Raw genomic sequence first — 23,679 nt, forward strand, 5'->3', positions numbered from 1 at the left:
ATTCATGTGACGCACTCAAACATAACACAATACCGCAGGACCCGGGGCACACACCTTCATCTTCTTTCTCACTTCCACCTTGTCAAATTAACAGTGTGCTAGGAAGAGAGGGAGCAGCAGCAGCAGCGGCGGCGGCGGTGGTGGTGGTGGTGCCGGGACGATGTTGGAGAGCTTGATTGAAGGGCTTCCGAGAATTCTCTGGCTTTGTTGTGCAGCTCCCCCAGCGCAGCAGCCGGAGGTAATGGCTTTAGCAGGGGCAGGTACACAAAGCTCCAGTGGCCACAAACCGGAGCTGGACAAACTTTACTGTTGACATCTGGAATTTCTTTCCTCCCCTTCATTTTTATTTTCTTCCTTTCTTTAACTTTTTGATTGAGGGCTGACTCACTTGGTACAGTATCTATCATCGTAAAAGCGTCAGCCAGCTAAATATAGACATTTGTTTTCTTGTGCCTATTCTGGCACTGCATTTTTTACCACACATGATATCATGCCCTCCTCTGCTGGCTGTTGGCTTGACCGCGCGCTGAACCCCTATAGGGTTTCACTGGTATATGTACACACGGGGTAATTATCATAACGGAGGCTGTCACTGCCGATTAATCTCACATCACAGATACTTTGTGTCTTATCATACCCTCGTCTGCTGTGGCTTTGACAGGGCAGACAGCGCATTAACCCTAACATTACTCTGACTGAAGCCCAAAAGTTTTAGTGCTCACACATTGTCATTATACAGTGGGAAATGTCACTGCCAATCCATTACATGCTTGGACTTGTCTCAGTTGAAAATGCAGCTCTTATTATTTCCACTGCAGTGATTGCGCCTGTAATTTGGCACATAAATACGTACGTATAAATAGATTTTATTTTTAAATGAAGCAGGAAAAATGAAGCCTTTAGAAATTGGTATCCTGTTGTTGTAGGTTGGAGTTTGAATTCAGGCCTTTTTTTTGTCACATTATTTGCTGTCTCTTTATTTATTGTCAAACACATCTGTAACAGTAATGTCATAAATGCTTTCCTCAAAAGTTAAAGCACAGTCCCAGTGAGTCATTCGTCATTTAAACTTAAGAGTCTAAAGTCATGTTAGCAGCTCTCTGAGGCTGTGCAGCAGTGTTTGAGCTAAATGTTAACATCAGAATACAAACATGCTTACAATGAAAATGGTAACGTATGCACATACATATTTCTGGCAATACAGACGTTTCACTTAAAACTACAAACTTCATGGTGGCCCTAAAGTAAAATACAGGGGGTCACCAAAGTCTTGTGGATTCATCCTCTGGGACCCTGAATGTTTTTACAAAATTTAATGGCAATCCATCACTTAGTTTTTTAGACATTTCAGTGCGGACCACACCACTAGCATGGCTACGCACTCAAAACATCCCTTTTGTTTTTCGACCATGGGAGGTAGTAGTTTGATAATATTCTACTTATAAGCTCTTTGTGGAGCTTTCACTTGAATTAAACGGTCTTCTTTGGGTATTTGCTATGTTGTTGTTGCTTATGTTGGCTTAACAGATAAATTCTTTCTTGACTTTGGAAAGTGAGCTAAAATGCAAACTGATCTGTCTCAATGAAAACTGAGCAAACACCTTTAGACATTAAAGACTGTGTGATACTGTTGAAAGCTCTAGAAATAGCTCGTAAATTGACGTTGATCTCACTTCCAAAGGTAAATTAAAAATAGATCTTTTACGTCAAGATGAGCAAAAACGACAACAGAGCAAACTCCATATGCCAGTGAAGCCCATTTGATACAGGTGAAAGCTCTATAAAAAGTACCACCAAGTGTGCGACAATTGTATCTTACTTCCTGTCTTCCAGTAAATTGGCATGACTCACTAATAGCAATACACAAACACAAACACAAACAAAACTTAGAGACATAAAAATAGAATTGCTTTCGTATGCTTGTTAGTACCTGCACTGTCAAACACTAACACGTGACGTGCACATGGTCACATACTGTACATGACTGTACACACAAATTACCCCCCAAAAAAAAGTCCACAGAGAGCCAAACAGGATGCTGCCAAGACACAAATCCCCCCCTCTTTCATCCTTATGGGTTCCTCCCTGCATCCCTCCTTTTACAGGAATCACATGAAGATTTTTTTTAAAAGAAGTCAACACAAGTCATAACTTCTTTTTACCTACGTCGCTGCTGGTAAAACTTAAAAAAAAAAAATGTGTGTATGTTGATGTGTAGGTCTATTTATGCTTAATGCTGCAGGATCCAGTGTTCGCCTCTCTGCCTGCTCATGCATGTTCTTGCCATTTTCCTCATGTGTGAACAGCTTCATTCCTCTGCATGACGGAGTTAGTGCTCCTGTGCCTTGGGAGCGTAAAACCCCAAAGAGTCTGCGATTAAGGAAATGTTTGGCCTAGTGAGCTTACTCCCTTTTGAGGTGTTTGTTAGCCAAGGCTGATCCTGACTACCCTCCAGGGAGAGTGCTCAGTAGGCCTCTTCAAAGAGTCCTGGCTCCCAACGCAGGAAGTCCAGCCCTGTGCTGCTTGGAAACAAGATGCTGCAGGCAGGAAGGAAGGTAATCCATGAACACGTAATAGTGCTTCTGTCCACACAGCTACACACACACACACACGAACATATAGGCCTATCCGACCAAGCTCCTGACACCCACAAAAACACAAGTGTTTCTTGGACCCCACAGACATTTAATTTGATTTATTTTGTGTTGCACGCTTTTAAATAGCTGAGGTGATCACAAGCAGCTCAGTAGATGATTCTGGTTTCCTGTATTGCAGCTGTGTGTGTGTGTGTGTGCAAGTGCTCAGAAACTGTAAAGATCGCCGCAGGGAGCAGCTTTGCCACAACAGCAGCAGCAGCACACAGTATCTTTGGCCAGATTCTTACCTTCTAAAATACCCTGAAATTTGAATGCAATTTGGTATGCACAATCAAACATGATGGATGGAAGGTTACTTTTTTAGAATCCAGATTGATTGTCCATTTGGCGCTGACAAAAGTACAGAAGCATATCAATTGCATAATATTGGGAACAAGTGAATATATGATTTTTTCTTCACGGCAATAATGTAGCATCCTGCTGCTAAGCTGTTTCACACAACACTTACCTTTCATAAAAAGATTGATGACTGAAATTGTGTGCGCTCCATAAATAAGATAAACAACTGCGATTTCAGATCAACGTGTTTCTTATTAAATGCATGTATCTGGAATTTATCAAAGCCACTAATCCAATCACTGTATATATAAAAAATAATGAAATAATCCCACACATTTCCCACACACTTCTCCACAAGGAGATGATCTGACTCTAAAATGAGTGAAGGTTCGGGCATATTTCAGCTGTTCCAAGTGAAAACCACTAGAGAGCAGTCTTCAATCGATTTTCCATGACTGAAGCATTAACTCATCCTGTGGCCCACTGCTGAGTGAGAATGCGGCTGGAACAAAAATCTAACACAGTTGCCAATGAAATCAGTAGCCTGGCTTCACATTGTCAGACCCAGCCTGGCCCTGCTCACATTATACAGTATGTGGTGATACTGTGGCATCAGGGAAATTAGTTTCTGGGGGTGTTTTGTCAGTGAAGTAAAGATTAGCTGTTTTCTTTGTTGTAATGATCCAACGTGAAAGCTGAAGCCTTATAATATGAGACAAGGTAACATGTCTGGGGTCAAGACATTCTACTTACTCGCTGCGGTACAACAAGAGCAATTTATTCTTAAAACCACCACAGTTTCGTATGTTGTCAGAGTGAGTTCACTCTCAAGTATTTCACGTTGTTTAGTTAAAAAGTCATTTTAACAACTGAAAATAGTTTTGCTATTAAAACAGTTAATGTCGCCAACTGTGAAGAAAACCCAGAAAAAGAAACTTTAGATGTATTATGTCACATTTATTATTGACTGAATAAAATGTTCACGACAAAAATGTTCTTTTTTTCTCTTATTGAATCCATTTTAAGCCTTTGACCACTCACTGAAAGAACGCTCTAATACATCTGATACTTTTCATTTCACTAATATAAAAAAATGCTTTAAGAAGCTAAATACGTTTTCCAAAAGGCTAACGTTGAAAAAGAAAAGTCTCTTAAAGACCAGATGGGATTTTGAGATTTCTCTTTTGTATTTTCTCCCTACAATGTAGTTAAATTTGAATCTGGTTTTATTAAAGCAGTAATAATAATAATAATATTAATAACAGGCAATCGCATGGTTGCTCATAGTGACAAACCAACACAGCCATTACCTGCCCAGCACCTAGCAGCAGACAACATTAGCAACCAGGGGGTGAACGTAGTAGAGCATTTAGTGTCTTAAGAGCCAATTCCGGCTACGAGGGTTTACATCACTCAGTGTAACGTAAAATTGGCATGGACCCCAAAACTTGACACTGTGTAGACTGTGCTAGAAAAACAAACAGGAATGCCTGTCTCCTTTACTGTATGTACTGAACTCTGTTAAAAAAAAAAGCATTTTATAACCTCAAAAAAATAATATAAATATAATAAACATAATATAGTAATATTTACAGACTGGATTTTACAAGTCTGGAAACTTCACTATCACAGCTGCAGTTTTGTTTACTAGTGTGCACATGTGCAACGCGTATGTCCTCGGACTGTAGTACAGAATAGATTGTAGTATGTATGGAACCATGTGTACGTCTACGGTGAGCATGCAAGTCCAAAGCCATGAATTGGCCTTACAACAGAGTTGACGAGGTGGACATGAGCACGACTCCACATGAATGCTAATGTCTGTAATGTGAAAATAGACAACTGTTTACACACATTTGTCATCTTAACTTTAAAAGGTGACAATATATCAATAAGTGCAATTCTATTGACCTCTTTTGAATTTGTGTATAAAAAATCTGAAAGGAAATGCTGAAAAAAAAAAAAAGTATTTACACTTGGCAGGGGGGGGGGGGGGGGGGGGGGGGGAATGTTACCATATCAATAAAAGCAAAATGTGAGTAAATGCAGTGGAAAGCATGTGACTTACGTTTCCGCTCCACGAAAACTAGCAGCAGACGAATCATCCGAATTGTGACTGATAAAAACACTCGAAGCAAACAGAAATGTGATATTTCCGTCATGTGTTCTACCTTATTTTTCACTGTTGGACATTTGACTGACTCTCTTAATTACTTCATCTCATTGTGACTGCTTTATCTGAAAAGCTCTAATGGCCCGAGAGGAAATATAGCTCCACCAGTTGTTTATCTTGAAGAACCAACACACTCCAATCATTCGAAAAAGGCGATGAACAGAAATGTGTATTAATTCAGCTTCTATTTTGCCAATATTGTGGACATTTTGTTAAAATGTGTGCTAAATTTGGACAGGAACCTAGCTAGTGTCGTGTTTACGGCTTGTTATACTGCCTCCAAGTGGCCATAAATCAATGAGTTCAGGTTTATATTGACCAGTTGACCAACATTGCCTGTTTGACCCCAATACTCTAATGTTTACTTTAAAACATTTTAAGTATCTTGACAGACACATTGTGGTATAAACTGGCTTAAACCTGTCGGATGGACCTTCTGTGGAAAAATGGTAAACAACTTCCCAATGTGAGCTGATGAGAGGCCAAAGCCTTAGAGAGCTATAATATTCCCTCACAATAGCAAGAAACTGTTGCCAACACCTGATTCCAATCATATGTGATCATATGTGATTATTAACACCTGTGGGTATCCCTCCTACCTTTTTTTCCCTCCTCCTACACAGACACACATGCATGTATAAAAATGCTGTAACTCTCCCAGACAATACCTTTTAAGAAACAATCAGCAGATAGTTTGCAGATTATTCCGACTATTGGAATAATATTGGAGTAAATAGTGTCTTTGATGGATCTGACACCAAAGTTTCCAAAGATTTTAATATTAGTGTTTGAGCCAAATATTTGTAACATAACCACTACTGAAAATGCAGAGAGCTCTTATTTATGTACTGTTCATAGTTGTCATAATAGTATGATGTCTTTTCATTTTAAGATGAATTAAATACCACATGATGACTGTGAGGTGATGTAATGAATCCTATGTAGTTAGGATGATATTCAATAAACTTAAATATGAGGTTATTTAACACAACCAGCTAACATTTGACAACTTTAGCACAAATTCAGCATTTACTGCAACTGAATTAGATTGTATTTTGTGGTCATGAATAGCATTAATACACCTCCAACTGACACTGGATCAGTATAATAATCTTAGTTTTCTCTTTTTTCTTTGATTAATGTAACCCTTGCATTGGAGAGTGCTTAGATTAAGCCCCCTCCCCTTTTTTTTGCACTTCTCCATTACATCTTACATTGCTTATATGTATATAATCTGTATTATTTGTATATGTGTAAACTAATAAAAAATCTTGTGATATAGTATTTGTGAAAATGTTTGTTAGCAGATGTTTATGTATGTCAACAGCACTGGTTAAAGCTAAGCAACTACAATTGTTTATGTGGTTTGGCTTCGGAAAACATTGTGGTCATTGCTGAATGAGAAACTTGTTACTATAATCAATATTTCTGACAAAAGATGGAAAGAACTGTATGCTGTGAAAGGTGCCACTTGTGGTGATAAACCCACAGAGAGAGTCATCACCCAGCTGCATCTCAACTCTATGGAACTCTTTGCTTATGGTTTTTCTGACCTTTTAAGTTTATTGTTTTGATTCGGTCTCTCCTCTTTGTGCAGAAAAATACAGAGAGGGGAACCTGAACGTCATTCCACTTGAATATTGAGAAACTTTTTCTCAGACAGAAGAACTGGCAGCATCCTTCTGTTTTGGCTAGCAACCTTAAACTCCCATCCATTTGTCAGAACAGCGGTCGATCACTTAGCCAGCACAGCTAATGACTTTAGGTAATGTGTTGGCAAACTTAAGAGTAAAAGACACACCATCCATTTCACTCGCAGCCCCGTATATTATATTCTTTTGCGTATTATAAATGGCTATTGAAACAGGTTGGGCATGAATAACCCCGTCCGGCTCGTCCTCAGTCCTTCCTTCTTTACAACAGACCTCGATAATAAGGTATACTGCACGGTTCACTTGAGCTTAAAAACATTTCACATCTCACTGCACAACATAATTACATGCTGTCACTCTGGAGCTGTACATGTTAGCTTTGTCTTTATAATAATTCAGTCTGTGGTTCAAATGCACAAATATTGCTTTGCAGGAAGAAAAAAAAAAAAGTCTTTTACAAGCCAAACATACAATGAGCTCATAAAAGATGATGTAATGAGCAATAAATAGCCAGTATTGGTGGACCAGCTACAATATGAAAATATTGCTCACAATTTAAGGCCGTGTGACCGCGTGGGACGTGATTTTCTGCACGTGTGGAAATCAAGGAAGAGTTCCTCAGGATGAGCATTTTCCTTTTGATATACTTTGATAATATTTTATTATGTCATGCATATGTGATGATGTGTCTGGGCTCGTGCATGTGTGTACTAGTGTTACGCGTATATATTTTAAAAAATATTTTTTATGCTGCAATTGAACTGCTCAAACAGTTTCATAGTATACTTGCAATGACAATAAAGATCTATCTATTTCTAATCTGAAAAATGAATGCAGCTGCCTCACTGTTAATGATACTCTTCTGATACTGATACGTTACTCAGTTGTTAAACATGATCCAAGTTCCGAAAGTTGACGTGAATGTATGTATGGAAGACAAAAGACAGGGCTTCAGTCTGCCCTGAAAGCTTTGTTTGCCATATTAACACATAATAGGAAATGAAGAGTCTGACATAATAATTTTGAAAATGATGAGATACATACAGTACAGTACAGTACAGCTATACTTAGTCAGAGGTTTTGGGGAAAAGAGTTTCATAACAGTTCAATAATTGATTGCCATTTTATTATCTACTAACCTGAGTGATTTGATTAGAGAATTCAGTTATAAGAGGAGGAAGGGTGAAAGCTTTGTTCGAAGTTACCTTAACTTCCTTTTCGTGATGACATCCGATTGTTTGTGCATGCCCATAAAATGACGGTCTCTTCCATAGTCTCTAAGGTTGTTCGATTGCATGTTTCGGATCGATTCGAACATGTACGGATGTATTAGAGAAGTTTCAGTTTCAAGTAAAGAATGAGGGGAAAAAAGTGAAATCCTACCGTTATTGCCTCCTGCATCACCAGGTGTCTGAGGTGCAGCTTCCAGGAGTTGGCCAATCAGTACAGAGTGGGCTTATCGAAAAGGGAGGGGGGGGGGCTTAAAGAGACAGGAGCTAAAACTGCCTGTTTCCCACAGAGGCTGAACTTTGGGCTGCATAGAGCTGCATGGAGGGCCAGTATAAAACAAATATGAAGTTTTTTAAACTGTAAATCATGCACAGACATTTCCGTAAAGCCCCCAACTATAAATATAGACCTAGAAATGTGTATGATATCCCCCCTTCGACGCTGTAGTTTCACAGATGCTGATTACACGCTGTCATTTGGCTCCTGGCTTTAACAGCAGGAGTGAAAGAAACCAGTAGTCTTGTGTATTGGCTCCTATCTGTCTGTCGGCCGGTCAGAAGGAGATATCTCAGTGTTACCGATAGTTGCACAATTATGGACCAAATTACTGATTACCCAAAATTGATTCTTGGAAATCCACTATTTGCTTATTATGTTTTATTATGTTAAGCCTCTTTGGTTTTCCTTTCTCCTGCTTTTGCTTCTTTTACTTTTCCAACCCCTCCATATACCTCCTTCTCATATTTATTCCCCACTTCTCCACAGGACAGTAGCAGTAGCAGAGATAAGGGGCTCCCACAGTCCGGTAAAACCCAGGTGAACTTTGGGTCACGGGGGGTCAACGCTGTCAGACACAAGAGACTGATGGAGGGCTTTAATCCTGCCAGTGTCACGATGATGGATCAGATGGAAACACACACACAGGTTCACACACACACACACACACATTCATGCACACATTCATGCACAAATATGTTTAGAAGCATGCAGACAGGAACATAAGATGACTTACTCTGTTCATACTCTAACTCACATACATAAGTCTCTATTTTTCTCTATTCTATACTATCTCTCTCACACTCAAATGCATGCACGCATATACACACACACACACACACACACACACACACACACACACACACACACACGTACACACATACCCAGTGCTAGACTGACAGAAACAGGTTGTCGGCAGGGTGAGGGGAGATGTGACTCACGTCCAGCTCATTTATCTGCAATTTGCAGTGTGTGTATGATTAAGAGTTCACATATTCCCAAGACTCTCCAACAAACAGTTTCTCAAGAATAGCAGAAATGTTCACACACACACTATATTGTGCAATTCACTGAAAAATAAAAGCTTAGTGTTGCAGTTTTTAGCAAATGTTGCTCTGAAATGAGTGAATAGTGCATTTTTTGGGGACTATTTTCAGCTGTGGATGAAAACACATTTGGTTTGCTAGTGAGTGTTTCAAGCAGCAGGATGGTGCTGAGATGTTGGATTAATAGTAATGTCATTTAATTCATTGTTAGTTTTGATCTTTTTTTGGGATTTCTTGACAACACACACAAAAAAAATAGCCTTAAGAAGTATCTCCCTTCTTTTGTAGTGTCCAAACCTGTTTATCTCTTATTTCATATCATAAAACACACACATAAAAACACTCTCTATCTCTTTCACTGACACACGTCCACATGCACTAATGACGTATATTTTCTCAGCACACACACACACACACACACACACACACACAGTCACACACTCTAATTTATACCGACACACAGATGGCCCCTGCTCTGACCACAAATGTAGTGTAACCCCTGCTCCCTGCGGTGCGTCCAGGGCTCAGACTGCCAGTAAAAGCAAGGGATGCTTCATGGCTCAACAATTCGCTGGGTAAATGGAAAGGGTTTGGTGTGTGACCTCAAACACTCTCCTTTCTGTCTCTCTTTCTCTAGATTCACTTTCTCTTTTTTTTTTTTTTTTTTTTTACTTTCTTTCATTTTCTGACCACTCCTAGCTTTGTTGGGCTTTTTACCTAATCTGATTTTTTTCCTTTATCCTCTTTTTATGTCATTTGTTTTTCTTTCTTTCCTTCAATTTTGGGGTTAGTGGACATTTTGATCTTCTGTGCTAACTTTTTAAAAATAATTTCTCTCTCTATTTTTTCAACTTTTTTCTATTTCCTGGATTGATTCTATGGCAACCGACGTGTACAAAAGAGGATCAAATTATATTTTAGTGACCCCAGAGCTATAGCGAGTAATTACAGCTACTTTTTTACACTTAAAAAAAAAAATTTGTCTGAGATGTTTAAGGAACATTATAGGTTAAGACTTTCCCCTTTGTTTCTCTTTCTCGTGCACTCTGGCTATGACATACTCATCAGCAGAGGTACAAAACAAGTTTACTCATTCTCTAAGGTGCACTTCTTAAATCTAATTTTTCCATGTTCCCTTTCCCTTCTCATTTTCTGCTCTTCTTGTCTCCTCGTCTTTATCTCCTGATCTTGCTTTCTCTCTTTCTCTTCTCTCTCCCCTCTCTCGGTGGAGGTGTGATCCACCTCCCCTTCTGTCTGAGGTCAGGAGCAAAGTGAGGACACAAGGAAGGCGAACCTCAGCTCAAAAATATGAGCAGTATGAAGAAAAACTGTGCATTTCTGTAAAGTCTGGTTCAGTGGGTTTATTGGGTAACGGATACGCTGAAATTGAGTCCAAACTTTGGTTTAGCCAAAAAGGTTTAATGGTATTAGAGACATTACTTCATGGGGAAGTGGGTTCTATCGTGAGGAGCTTGCCGAGATTAAAAATCGGTGATCACAAAATTGAATAATTACACCTTTGCGATGTGAGTGCTGTCACTGACAATTGCTACTGCTGCTTAATATCTCAGACGTAATGAGTAAGAAGAGCTCCACACAGGAAACACAACACATTATTCTGAGTGAAAAAAGGCACATCCCCTCAGTCAGTGTTTTTCAGGGAGAAAATATTAGCCTATATTTTTGAAATATGGCTCTGAAATTTCATATTGTGTTCCAGAGAAGTGAGAAAACCTCAAGAGGTGTGGAGAGCCTGCACAGCCAATATCGCATCCAGTTCTCCTATCACCTCAGCGTAAAGGGAAAGTCCAGCTAGGTGGATTTTGAGTGTGTAGCATTAACTCACACGCACGCACACACACACACACACTCACACCTAAACAGCCATAAAAACAGAAAGAGAGAAAGAAAGACTTTTTAGATTGGAAAGGACAGGCAGGGATCAGGGGTGCAGAGGGAAAGGGTTAGGGTTAACTTTCCTCTAAAGGGTGTCACAAAAGGAACTAAATTGGGTGTCAGAAAGCACTAAGGAGCTGAAATAAGTCAGGGTCCCCAGCTCCCATGTGGGTGGGTGCTTGCTTTTATATTTTACAGACAATGTCCCTTTAAAAAGCCCCACGTCTGGAAAGCCCATTAGATGTGCATATAAAATTTCCCCCGTGATTAATAGTTGATGAGGCAGGGTTGGTTGGAGGGTACTACCAACATGTGGCCGGCAGGGCTCCTCCTCTGCAATCTCACGTTACACTCCATAAACTTGCCACTCTTTCCCACCTATACGTTTAAAAAGGAGGAGGGCTCACTTGTCAAGAATGCCTTAGAAGAGTTGTGAAAACAGCCAGCCCGAGAAGGGGAGTCATGCAGTTGCGGATGCAGTTCTCCTACCAAGCCACAAGCCAGTCAGATCAGTCAGGGAGAGAGACAGAGAGAAAGTGTGTGAGAGTGTCTCAGGACCAGAGGCTCTAAAGGACGTCACACACACTCCCAGAGAGAGAGGGAAACACGCTGTCACAGGAAGGCGTCTATCCTCACGCGTTCTGGGCTGTGGAGGAGTCATCAGCCTCTGCCAGAAGTGAGTATTCCAGAGGTGGATGCAATGAAAACGATGATGTGCATTTAGTCAGCTGCAGTGGATATTTCTCAAGAGTGACAAAGATACTGATTTCCCACTTTGACTTTCTTTCTGAGGAAGGGTTTTTAACTCCTCAGCACGGAGAAAAAGACTTTGTAATAAGACACTATTCAAGAGTGCGTGAAGTGTTTTCGCATCACCATGGATCAGCCAGCCAGCAGCTGCATGCGGAGCGCCCATCCCAGCAGCCCCATCTGGGGTTGCATGAGGAACCCTCACTCAGGGGTCCCAGGAGCCAATCTGCAATCGCCCTACCAGCAGGCCCCTTTCTCTCTGCACCAGAAGCCCGAGTTCCTGGCCTACACAGACTTCTCCAGCTCTTGCCTGGTGCCGACTGCGCCGCACGCAGCCTACCCCCGTGACGACAGACTGTACCAAGAGAGCCCTGGGGGTTATCAGAGAGTCGACTGGCCGTTCAACCCCTGCGAGACGCGGGTGAGAGCGCCAGAGGCCTGCCCGCCCGTCGCCCCCGCAGTAGTAGGCGGCGGTGGGGTTGGAGGCGTGGGCGTAGGGCCTGAGCTGGACAGTGCAGGGGGAGAACGGCTGCCAGGGGCCGTGTCCGGATGCCTGGAGGGAGAATATTCGCCCCAGAGCGTGGCATCGGCCGACTCTGACAAGAAGAGCTCCAATAAGAGGAAGAGGGATGTCACAGGTGAGTCATGGCACACTGGGACAGATGGGAGTCAGATGAGAGTGTGTTGTTTTGTTGGAGAATGAGAGCATCACAAGAGTCTTACAGAAGGAAATCATACAGTAATAAAATGCACATTTGGCAGTATTAAAAATGATAGTAGACATTCTTCCTTGTTCTACTGTACAGTGGTTTGTATGGTGGTGGATATATATTGGAAAGATGGAAGGAATCATGAAATATGTGAGGAAAGTTGCACATTTTTTGGTCTAGAAAATGTTATTATTTACCTGGAATAAAAAAGAAACCCTGATATTAATCCCTTCATGTATATTTTTGGACAAACATCTGCAAAAAATAGATGCCATTGTTGCTCCATTAAACATTCAGCAAATATTCAGTATGTCAGAGTTAAGAATTTCCTACGTACCTTGTGCCACAGCTGGCACTGACACAAATTCTCGCTCTGCTTCCTCACCTAATTGGTCTTAAGGCAGCACTCTCACCAGATCGCTATGTGAAAGGTGAGTAGGTGACAAGACTTTTGTGTTCAAGACACACACTTTAAGTAGCAGTTGCATCCTCTTATTGTTCAAGGTCTTTCAAAAGCTTGAAATGATTAATGAGGCTTGTGAACGTTTCATTGCGCCCCTGTATCCGTTGGAAATAGACCATTGTTTTATAACAGTATGGCCACGTTCAAGATGCCTGTAAAAAGGTGACATCAGGCGTCTGGGGGGAAAAGTCACAGGTGCTTCAGTCTGTGTCTCAAAAGCCAAATAAATCAGTCATTTTGTAGCCATTTGTGAATCAGGAAATGATTGTTCATTTCAGAATTTGTCCCAAAAACCAACAGAAGTCAGGTCAAAATAATTATTTTCATTGATTTTGAGTTTTTCAGAGTTTATTTCCAGCACAGTTTGCCACAATAGAATAAATTAATGTGTCCATACACGTCTTTATGATAAGATTTGTGTTTTCGACATTGAAATAAGTAGCACTGTATGCTTTAGGATTACAGTGCAATCCATGCTCCTATCATATGTCACCATTTCAAATAGGAAGCAAAAGTAATTGATATCCATGACAAACTAATTCCTAAAAGTTTCACACGCAACATTAACAGTGTGAGCAAAAGAAATGTTTATATTTAAGCTGAATTTATAGGTGTGAAAGTTTAAATATGTTGAATTTCACGCTTGCAGAATGAAAATAAATCCAACGTCCAACACATCTGGAGCTTTCACATTTCACTCTTCTAAACTGAGGAAAATTACAGCCTGTTTACTTCATTTCCTTCACAAAGATAATGATATATGCAGTGAGACTGATACTCACACCTACATTATACACCTACTGAGAAAGAAGCAGTTTCCAATAAATACCATTCCCACTGCGGAGAAACTAACACACCCTCTGGTAACACTTTATTTTTGTGTATACATTTAAATGACATTTGTTTGTGTGGAGAAAATTTCTGGCTCAGCATTTACACATCTTAATGTTTACTTTAATCCACTTAGACTAGATGATGGGTGGAGTTTGGTTCATCATAACAGTTCAGATAGTGTCACATTAGACCCGACCCCAAACACTTCACTGTGATTTGTCCAAACATAAAGGCCCATATCTCACCATAAAGACCACAAATAATTATTTGGAAATGTCTACAACAGACATGAGCCTAATTGAAGAGGAGGTGGGGGAGTACAGACCCCCCTCCCCCCTTTTCTTACCTTATTGTAACCTCCGCTCACTACAGTGAAAACATGCCAGACCACGTCTGGTAAAATCACTTGCCTGTGAGCCCACTTTTTACATTCTTATCCATTGACATTTTCCTGTCGTTAAGCCGTAACACAATCTCCCACTGAGTGCATGCAACATGTCTGACCACTACATCAGTTCTTGGTTTCAGAAAAGAGCAGTTCAGTCTTGTATTGACTAGCTGGTAGAAGCGCATATATTAGGAAAATGTCCTGAAGGCATTCTTATTACAGACAGAGCTGCTATACAGTCTGCTTGTGTCTGTGTGTATTTATACAGATATGGAAATGTGGCGCACTCTGAGTGATGTTTCCAAAAGCCTTAATTCAACCTGGCATCTAATATTGACTTCTGAAGTCTGTAAAAGTAAAAGTTTGACCAGTAATTTATGTCTATTCTTTTATTATATGTAATTATTTATGACTGGTCTTATTATCTTTTATTATCATTCGTATTATTATTATTATATCCAATTGTCTGAAATTTCTATTAAAACTTTTATTATAAAATCAAACAATAACACCATTTTGACCCCTAACTTAATATTTATTAGCAGTATATAAACACTTAATAATAAATAGTTATAAACACTTTATAATGTAATATAATCAGATATACATATGTTTTTTGTTTCATATGTTATTAATGTGTTTGTCCATAATCTGAATTCCTTTTGACACATCCAAAGCTGATTTATGAACAGTTAATAAATGCTTTATATCAATATATAATGCTTTATAACATAACTGTATAATTACACCCATAAACAAATCTTATATTGTGTTCTAAAACATTTATCAACTTGTACAAATTATTCATTATGAGACACAAAGACAATTTATTATATATAATAACCATGGTAAATGATGTAATCAAGCATTCAGGCATGCATATCTAAGGAGTTATAGTTATTGACAACACTTAAAATGACCTTATATCTGCTTGTGACTACATTATAGTGTCATAGTGTGGTATAAACTGTCTATTAATCAATTACTACTAATAAATGCTAATAGGGGGTTACATAAAGTGTCACCAATAAAACATCCAACTCATTATGAAATCATGGCTCCCACTTGTACACACACAAATTATGCAATCAATCAAACATGTAATTTTCGCCAAGAGGCTTTTTTTGTTGTTTTTCTTTGCTTTTAAGGCAGTCGTTAATTTATAACTGCTTTAATTCAGTCCTGATGAGGAGAAAGTACTTTGGCACAATGCACACAAAAAGGCACCAAATGCTGTTGTCTTTGGGACCCTGCTGGGTGCAGAAGCCTTCTCCCCGCGAGTTTACGGCCTCTGGCTGTGCAGGATATTTATTGGGGGTCTGTTTAGTGAGAGCCAGAATGTGCCCTGCCAGGTGTTCAGTCTAACTAAACCTGCTCCAGACCAGACCTGATGAGGTCAGGCAGTGTCGGCAGAGCGTCAGTAATGACACTTCAACAACAATAAGATGGTTTTTCAGCATGACACATTTGTACTCTATGGCAGGTCTCTGTTTTTTTAAGATGTTTTTTATGCACACACGTCAGGAGTTTGCACACATAAGCAAGTATGCGCAACCTTAGACTACACACATGCACACATTATGTCCTGGTCTGCCCAGTCACATCTGGCCCAGGTACTGCAGTCCATTTCACATTCTGGCTTCATGCTCTGGCAAGCACCAAGCAAAACTTCTCACTTTGACAAATTAGAAACATTTTCTAGAGATTACATCAGCTGCTAGTGTCGCTACCAATGCACAATTATTACCCAGACTCATTCCCTTTAATACACAAGGGAGATTTTTTTTTACTGAAAATCAAATCTTTTTAAAACTACCTTCCATTAATATTTATCTTGGTGAAGGAGCTCTTAAATTTTACCATTTCCTAGAAAATATAAAGGTAGACACATCCATGAATCTTTGCACTAACTGCACAACTTTTGTTTAGTGAAAGCTCGGATAATTGAGCTTGATGGCAGAGTAGTTGAAATCATATTTACCGTTTGACCCTCACAGCTGACATAGAGACATCGCAGACTGATGTACGTACGTATTCGCTGTCATGTAGAGATGAGTTAATGTGAGTCTCTCCTGAGTGCTCCGTAGGGAAATCTTCTGTAAAACACACACACACACACACACACACACACACACTTACACTCACATACACACGTAGCACTCGGACCTGGACACATCCGCACCTTTGTTCTTTTGTTAGAGGCTTTAACGATGTTCCGCTGCATTCCTCTCCTAACTCAGTCCCTCTGTGGCTGGTTTGGTGGCCCCTGCCCTGCACCGATTTGTTCTCACACACAACCATGAATAAGTGCACAAATCTCCACTTACACGTGCTTAGACGTGAGCAGACAAATAAAAGCGGACAGGCAAAATACATACATGCAAATGAATGTGCGTACGCTGGAATACAGGTGGACAGGTCTCGTATAAGCTCGACTCAGGGTGGTCTCTTTTTAAAGTGATGGTTTTGGTGTTTACTATATGAGGGGGCCTCCCACTAAAGTGTCTTTGGAGTTGTGGTTTGTTGGTTAGAAAGGTCCTTAAGGTCTGCTTAATAGTCAACTAGAGCCTGGTCGCAAAATGAGCGGAGGGCTAATTCAAATCAGATTAGCTGTGAATACAATGAAAACAGAACTGAGGATATATCCACTAATAAAGAAAAGGAAATATTGCACGCTCATAGCAAATATGGTAAGACTATTTTCCATTTAACCGGAACCAGCTTTGATAATAATAGTTTCAGGCAAATGGGGTGAGCAGACAAAACCACAAGGACAAAATGCATTTCTTTTTTTCTTCTTTTTTTTCCAGATATCCAGGAGTCCAGTTTTAAGGTGGACTCCAGCTGCAAGGCCAGGAAAGAGCGCACAGCGTTCACCAAGGAGCAGTTGAGAGAGCTGGAAGCCGAATTCACCCACCATAACTACCTGACCAGGCTCCGCCGCTACGAGATCGCCGTCAACCTGGACCTCACAGAGAGACAGGTACGCCACGATTCCTTCACATACGTCTCTCAGTGCGACAGGAAAAATATTATAGTTATCTCTTGTCTTATCTTATATTATGTCATTTTTTAAAAATCTCTGAAATTTTACACATTTCTTTAAAAAATCAGAATCCTATCAATCACTCAAAACAAAATACAAAACGTCGTAAAAGGATTTAAGATGCCGAATTGTGTTTTTTAAATTAAATATTAGAGACTATAACAGGTAGTACGTACTTTTTTAAAGTTTTTTTTCATTCCTACTTAAGTCACTTTATTTATATAACGCCAAATCACAAGAGAAGTTATTTCAGGGCGCTTTTCACATAGAGACCCAAAAGTCCCCCATGAGCACGCAAGGAAAAACTCCCCTTTAACGGGAAGCAACCTCAAGGAGAACTGGGCTCTAGGTGGGCGACCATCTGCCTTGACCGTTTGGGTTGAGAGAAGAAAGAGGGAGGGGGGAGAGAGAGAGAGAGACAGAGAGAGAGAGAGAGAGAGAGAGAGAGAGAAGCAACGACAATAATAACAATAAAGTAATATTCCTACTACTTTTAGGCTTTTCTTGACTAGGAATTTCTAGGAGTTTTACCAAAAAATAGAAAGATAAACACCATAAAATCTTCTATTTTTAGAAATTTTACGAAAGACACAGAGAGAAAAACACCACAGAATCTTCAAATATTCAGAATTTTCCAAAAGAAAATAGAGATAAAACCACAACAACTTCAAATTTCAAGCATTCAATATTATTTTATAAGAAACAATATTTAAAAAAACATGAAAAACAAACAAATCTTCCAACAAGGTAATCATCTCTTATTCAAAGTGGACAGAAACCACAGTATAAACGTCTCTCCTTCCGCCATATAGTGAATAATGCATAAATATCGTATTAAAATTACAATGAACAGCTTTTTCCTGAATATTTTTCATCCTGTGGTTCGAGCAGAATGACATGCAGCTTTTACGAGTGGGCGGCAAGTCCAGACTTGATGAAATCGGGCTAACATGTGTAGATGCTGCTGGATAAAACCCCAGTCTGCCTGTCAAGCCCAGTGTCCCAGCTCCTCCTAATGAGGCCACGGTGCCACAGTGACCACACATACTGCCGTCTGCTCCTAAATGTATTTCCCAGACCTCTGGAACACACACACACATGCACACGCACACGCACGCTTGTATAGACACACACACACATTCACACAGCCAGGTTCCATCTTCACACAGCTCCCACTGCAACTCGTTGACTTTTTCCAACTCATCCTACATGCTTTGGCCTTTTGCCGTCCTTTCAATCAGTCACGATGAGCAGACGAACTTGGCGACGAAGTGGGGGGGGGGGCTTCAGTATGTGGGAACAGATTTATCTGAGTCCCAGAGTTGTATAGGGTGGGGTGAGGGGGAGGCTGGGTGGGATGTGCAGAGGTCACCCAAAAAACTTCCCTGACCTCAGATGCTCAACTGAAGCAGTGCAGAGGTTGGATGGTCACAGAGAAATAGAGCCTTGGGTTGCTATAATCTTCATACACAGTAACACCGTCGAAGATGTTAGTATATCGTGGCTGTCCAGTGCAAAACTCTCCAAAATTTCCAAAAAAAGGCTTTGTTTCGTTGCATTTTGACACAATCCGAATGTTTATCTTTATTTTTATTTGATACTGAAGAAGGAGAAATTTGTCAAAATCTTGAAACTTGAAAAAAAAAAACACAAGTTGTGGAAGAAATAGTAAAGCAGTAGTAAAAATGCCACTTTCAAAATTTTACTTCACTTAAAGAACAAAAATATTAGCAGCAAATTTTACTTAAAGTATCAAAAGCAAAATTAGTCATTACTCATCATTCAGTGTGTTATATTTGTAATGTGTATATATATATATATATGTATTACTGAAATACTTAATCATTAACATGTGATCTACATTTAATGCTGTCAAAGTGGAGCTGATTTAAACTACTTTACTAGGTAGTTTAATCTATTTTAATGTATTTTATATGCAACGTATTCATCTGCAAAATGATGGGAAAAAAGTACAATATTCCCTCTGAAATGTAATGAAGTAGAGGTTTAAAGTAAGATAAAATTAGAATACTCACATGCAATTTTAAATCCAAAAAAACTTGATTTCAATCCCTGGAAATCACCAAATGCTGAATCATATGTGCAAAAATGCAAATTGTATCAAATTTATGCACCACTTGATCAACTCCAGTACATCAGCACTGACTAGAGCTGACTGAGGTTGTTATTGCAGCCATGACGACGAGGACATCTAACCTTAACAAAGTACAAAATTGGATCTAAACCATGAACTTTCCCTTAAACCTAATCAAGTTTTGTCTGTGCCTAAACCAACACTCCACCGCAGCCTTGTCACGTCCAAAACTGATAAATAAACGATGACATAAATCACATCGTGCTGATATGTCTGTGTCGATCTGGAGCGCCCGGGCCAATGACCTACTTTGTCGTTTAATTTGGAAGACGTGTAGACCCTAAAACATCTTAAGTGACAACGCGGAACACAGGCTTCTCTCCCCTCGGTTGTTTTTTTAGTCCTTTTCCCTGTAATTTTCTTCACTCTCAGGAAGTGTGTGCTTTTACTTGCTATTCTTGGCTTCGCAGTTAAGTCATGATATCATGCTAATTTCAGAACAGCACAATGATACAGATGAGCACGGCTCACACAGAGTAAACTTACATCCTGTGTAGGCTGACATCCTGATAGCTGACTCCTTTGACCGACTGTCAATATGATACTCTCTGCCTGCATTCGGAGAGATTTTTCAAGCCAAGTACTTTGCACCGACTATTCATGCTCCTTGCAAGGCCAATGCAAACTGAGCCAATTTATATACTGCACAGGGAGAGATTTGAGGGGGATTATTTGTCTATTTTTCTGCTGACTGTGTTGCACATTTTGTTAAAAAACATTTTTTAAAATTGCAAAACAGACAGAAAAGTTTTAGTGATCCTATTTCAAGTTCAATTGCGCGGAAAAGTGTTTCCTGTGTGATTACTGTGTGTTATCTTGTATAGACACATAATGTCCTCATGCTGAGTTTTTTTGTACTGGTATTAAAGGTGCAGTGTGTTGAATTTAGTAGCATCTAGCAGAGCATACGTGGCAGGATATAATAATCACATATTCATGGGATTAAACACTCATTAAAACCTACTTATGAATTAGTGTGTTTTAGTTTCCCTAGAATCTACATAGGGAGCGGGTCCTCTTCCACAGAGCCCGCCATGTTTCTACTGTAGCCCATAATAGACAAACCAAACACTAATTGACTCTAGAGCGGAGTCTTTTGTATGTTTCACGAGTTTTGCAGCCACCACTGGTTCTCCTACACGTAATCCACAACCTCACCACTAGATGCCACTAAATCTTACACACTGGTCCTTTAATGGTTATATACTGCAACTAATGGTTATTTTCATTATTCATTAATCCAATGATTTTTGCTTGGTTGCAATGGTTTGGTCCCTAAAAATGTGAGAAAATAGCAAAAAAAATAATGTCACTCAGTCATAAAAGATACCAAAGATACACAATTGGGGGAAAAACTAGTTTGAGAGGCTAGAACTGGTGAATTTTTTGTTATCTTTGCTTAAAAAATATTTAAGATTAACTGCAAAAGTAGAAGATTAATGTTTCAGTGAATCCACTTATGAGTTAATAAACTATTTATCTTGAATTACTGCAAACAGGGAAACAACAAGAGGCAAACTGTCTGAGACAAATTTAGCTCAAACTATTCATGTACGACATTGCATAAGACCACTTAATTAAATTCTTTGTCACAATGAAGAGCACATTTTTAAAATTTGTCTCTGTCAACACTGACGCATATCCTAACGTAGAGTTTCCTTTGTTTCTCTGCGACAGGTGAAAGTGTGGTTCCAGAACAGGAGGATGAAGTGGAAGCGAGTGAAAGGAGGACAGTCATCTTCACCCAACGACCTGGAAAATGACGACATAGACTCTGCTGCCTCGCCCACCTCTGAATGAACAAGAAGGGCCGGCGCTGTGAAAAGGAGACGCCAATGTCTCTCGGAGAAAAAAGGACGAGTGGACAACTGGACACCAGTGCATCACAGTGCAAACCTTATTTCTATGGAAAGGAATCAAATAATTTTAAAGACTTTTTTAAAAAATTCCCAGGCAGAAAACACTGGGCATCTCCTTTGTTGTTTTCTATTGTAAATAGTTGATTTATGTCCATAATGAACTGCTTTTTTTTTGTTTTTGTTTTGATAAACCAATGATAAATATTCTGTTTTGAGAGGCCTGACATGATGATGATGACAAAAATGGCAAGTCTATGGTCATTGTAGATCAGTGACGACGTCCTCACAGCAGCTTTAAGGCCAGTGATGACATTTCAGACCATGATGTGATTGTGGTTGAGTGCACCCCCTTTGGTTCCAACATTGTAATCATGGCCTTTTGACGCTTGACTACAACCACCTGGGAAAACTGGCAGTGTTGCCAAGCCTAAGTGCCTACGAGTCCGATATTTTTTGTCATTTTTTAAAGTTTTTCTCCCTAGAATATAGTTTTTTTTCTGTCAAAAATGTTTTTTACTATTCTTTTTTAAATACATTTTGAATGTTATTGATAAAACACAGATGTTTCCTGTTTCTGCAAATAGAATAAATCATCTGCTGCAAAATGGGGCAAATATCTTGATAATTTCTTCCACCCACAACAATTGAGTTGGGTTCTGACAGTAGGCAGGATCTCTAAACTTGGCTGATGCCTTTATCACGTAGACTTTTTGGTCAGACATTATATGAATTGCTGAGAGCACACAGAGTTTATTTGCTTTCATTCAAGTTGCCGATGTCAAATTATATAAATCATGCATGTGTGTCTATGTGAACAGTACTTGCATGTCTCTTTAAGCATGCACATTTTAACTTACTTCGAAATGTCTGAATTATCATCCATATTTCAGATTTACTTCAGAGATTAAATAAGGTCTGGTATTGTGCTCATCAATGGTTGTTTCCCTAGTTTCAAAAACAACCAACCAATCAGAGCTTTGTAGGTTTAATAATTAAGAATAAGGACGTCATCTTTTTTAGTGCCACGTTGAAATAAATGCCACGAAAACAGCGACAAGCGTGGATGATATAGACACATCTGCACCTTCACCCTCACCTGTATTTTCCAAACAGACAGAGAAGATAAAACCGAACAATAAACTGAAAACAAAATGGAAATTCTGATATGATTATCATGGCAAAAGCATATGTTCATGCGCATATTTGTGTTCATGCACCTCATGGGCATTGTCCCAGGTGCAGTGAGACAGTTACACAGGCCACTAAAATCTTCCTGTATGGGGGTTTGCAGGGACACAGTCTTATCAAAAGGGATTATACAACCTGATGTGTAATGTGGGAGTTCTGCGAGAGCCCCCCCACCCCACCCCCCTGCAACAGAGAAAACTCCTCACAAAATCCCTTCCGATGATGGCATAATTATCTTCATTAATATCTCATAAGGAGGTCGGATATCCCTCGGAATCGGCTCTCATCAACGCCCACCTAGATCCTGGCTGTAGCACCATAATCCTTAAGAATGTTTTCATAGTGGCATTTGGTCTCCTGTAAACTCAACGCAGATCACTCTGATTGGACTATAGTGACCTGACAAGCACTGACAGCCCTATAAGTAGATCTGAGTGTGTTTGAGTGTGTGTGAGTGTGTGTGTGTCTGTTTGAATAGGAACATTCATTTTTGCACACCATCACTGTCATTCCAGTCAGCTCACAAAGGGCCATTAACCTGACAAGGTGGAGTTGGGCTCCAAAAGCTAAAAGTATTTGGCCCCTGCACACTATTTTCAACGGAAGCATCTGGATGGGGCCAATTTGATCTCAACCTGAGTGGAACCTAGACAAACCCACGCACGGGGCCCCCAGGACCAGAGGGAGAGAGAAAAAAAAAGAAGTTAAAAAAAAAGAAAAAAAAAAGACCTTGCTGGCTGACCACTTGCGTATGATGGAAAAGGGAAATAATAGGTGGGTATGGGTGAAAAGACGGCTTCTCAAGTACAGGATGTTGTTGTAGCAGGTAGCCAGTCATCCAATTTCCTGCTTCCCAAAGAAAACAAGAGCTTGAGCATAGGAGTCCCCAGACTTACAATGGTGGGCCTATGCTCAGACTCCGGCCAACCAAACAAAGCCTTCAGAGGTTACTGCCCTTTCTGCTGGTCTGCAGGGACTGGAGTTGGTGGGAGGGTGGGATGGTTGTTCCACACATACACACACACAGACACACACACACACACAGAGTCGGGGTCAAGTGTTACTGTACGTCTGACC

General features: G+C 39.9%; 2 protein-coding genes across 2 annotated transcripts in view; both read left to right on the forward strand.

Moving 5' to 3' along the window:
* The window catches only part of nbr1a (NBR1 autophagy cargo receptor a), a 504,698-nt gene that overhangs the window by 177,966 nt on the left and 303,053 nt on the right, over window positions 1–23,679 (forward strand). The window lies entirely within an intron of this gene.
* Window positions 11,601–22,002, forward strand: meox1 (mesenchyme homeobox 1). Its single transcript, XM_062442840.1, has 3 exons — window positions 11,601–12,597; window positions 17,165–17,337; window positions 21,233–22,002. The coding sequence occupies exons 1-3, from the start codon at window positions 12,087–12,089 to the stop codon at window positions 21,353–21,355; spliced, it is 807 nt and encodes a 268-aa protein (XP_062298824.1). The 5' UTR covers window positions 11,601–12,086; the 3' UTR covers window positions 21,356–22,002.

The sequence above is a fragment of the Scomber scombrus genome, chromosome 21 (assembly GCF_963691925.1).
Source record: "Scomber scombrus chromosome 21, fScoSco1.1, whole genome shotgun sequence".
Lineage (NCBI taxonomy): Eukaryota > Metazoa > Chordata > Actinopteri > Scombriformes > Scombridae > Scomber > Scomber scombrus.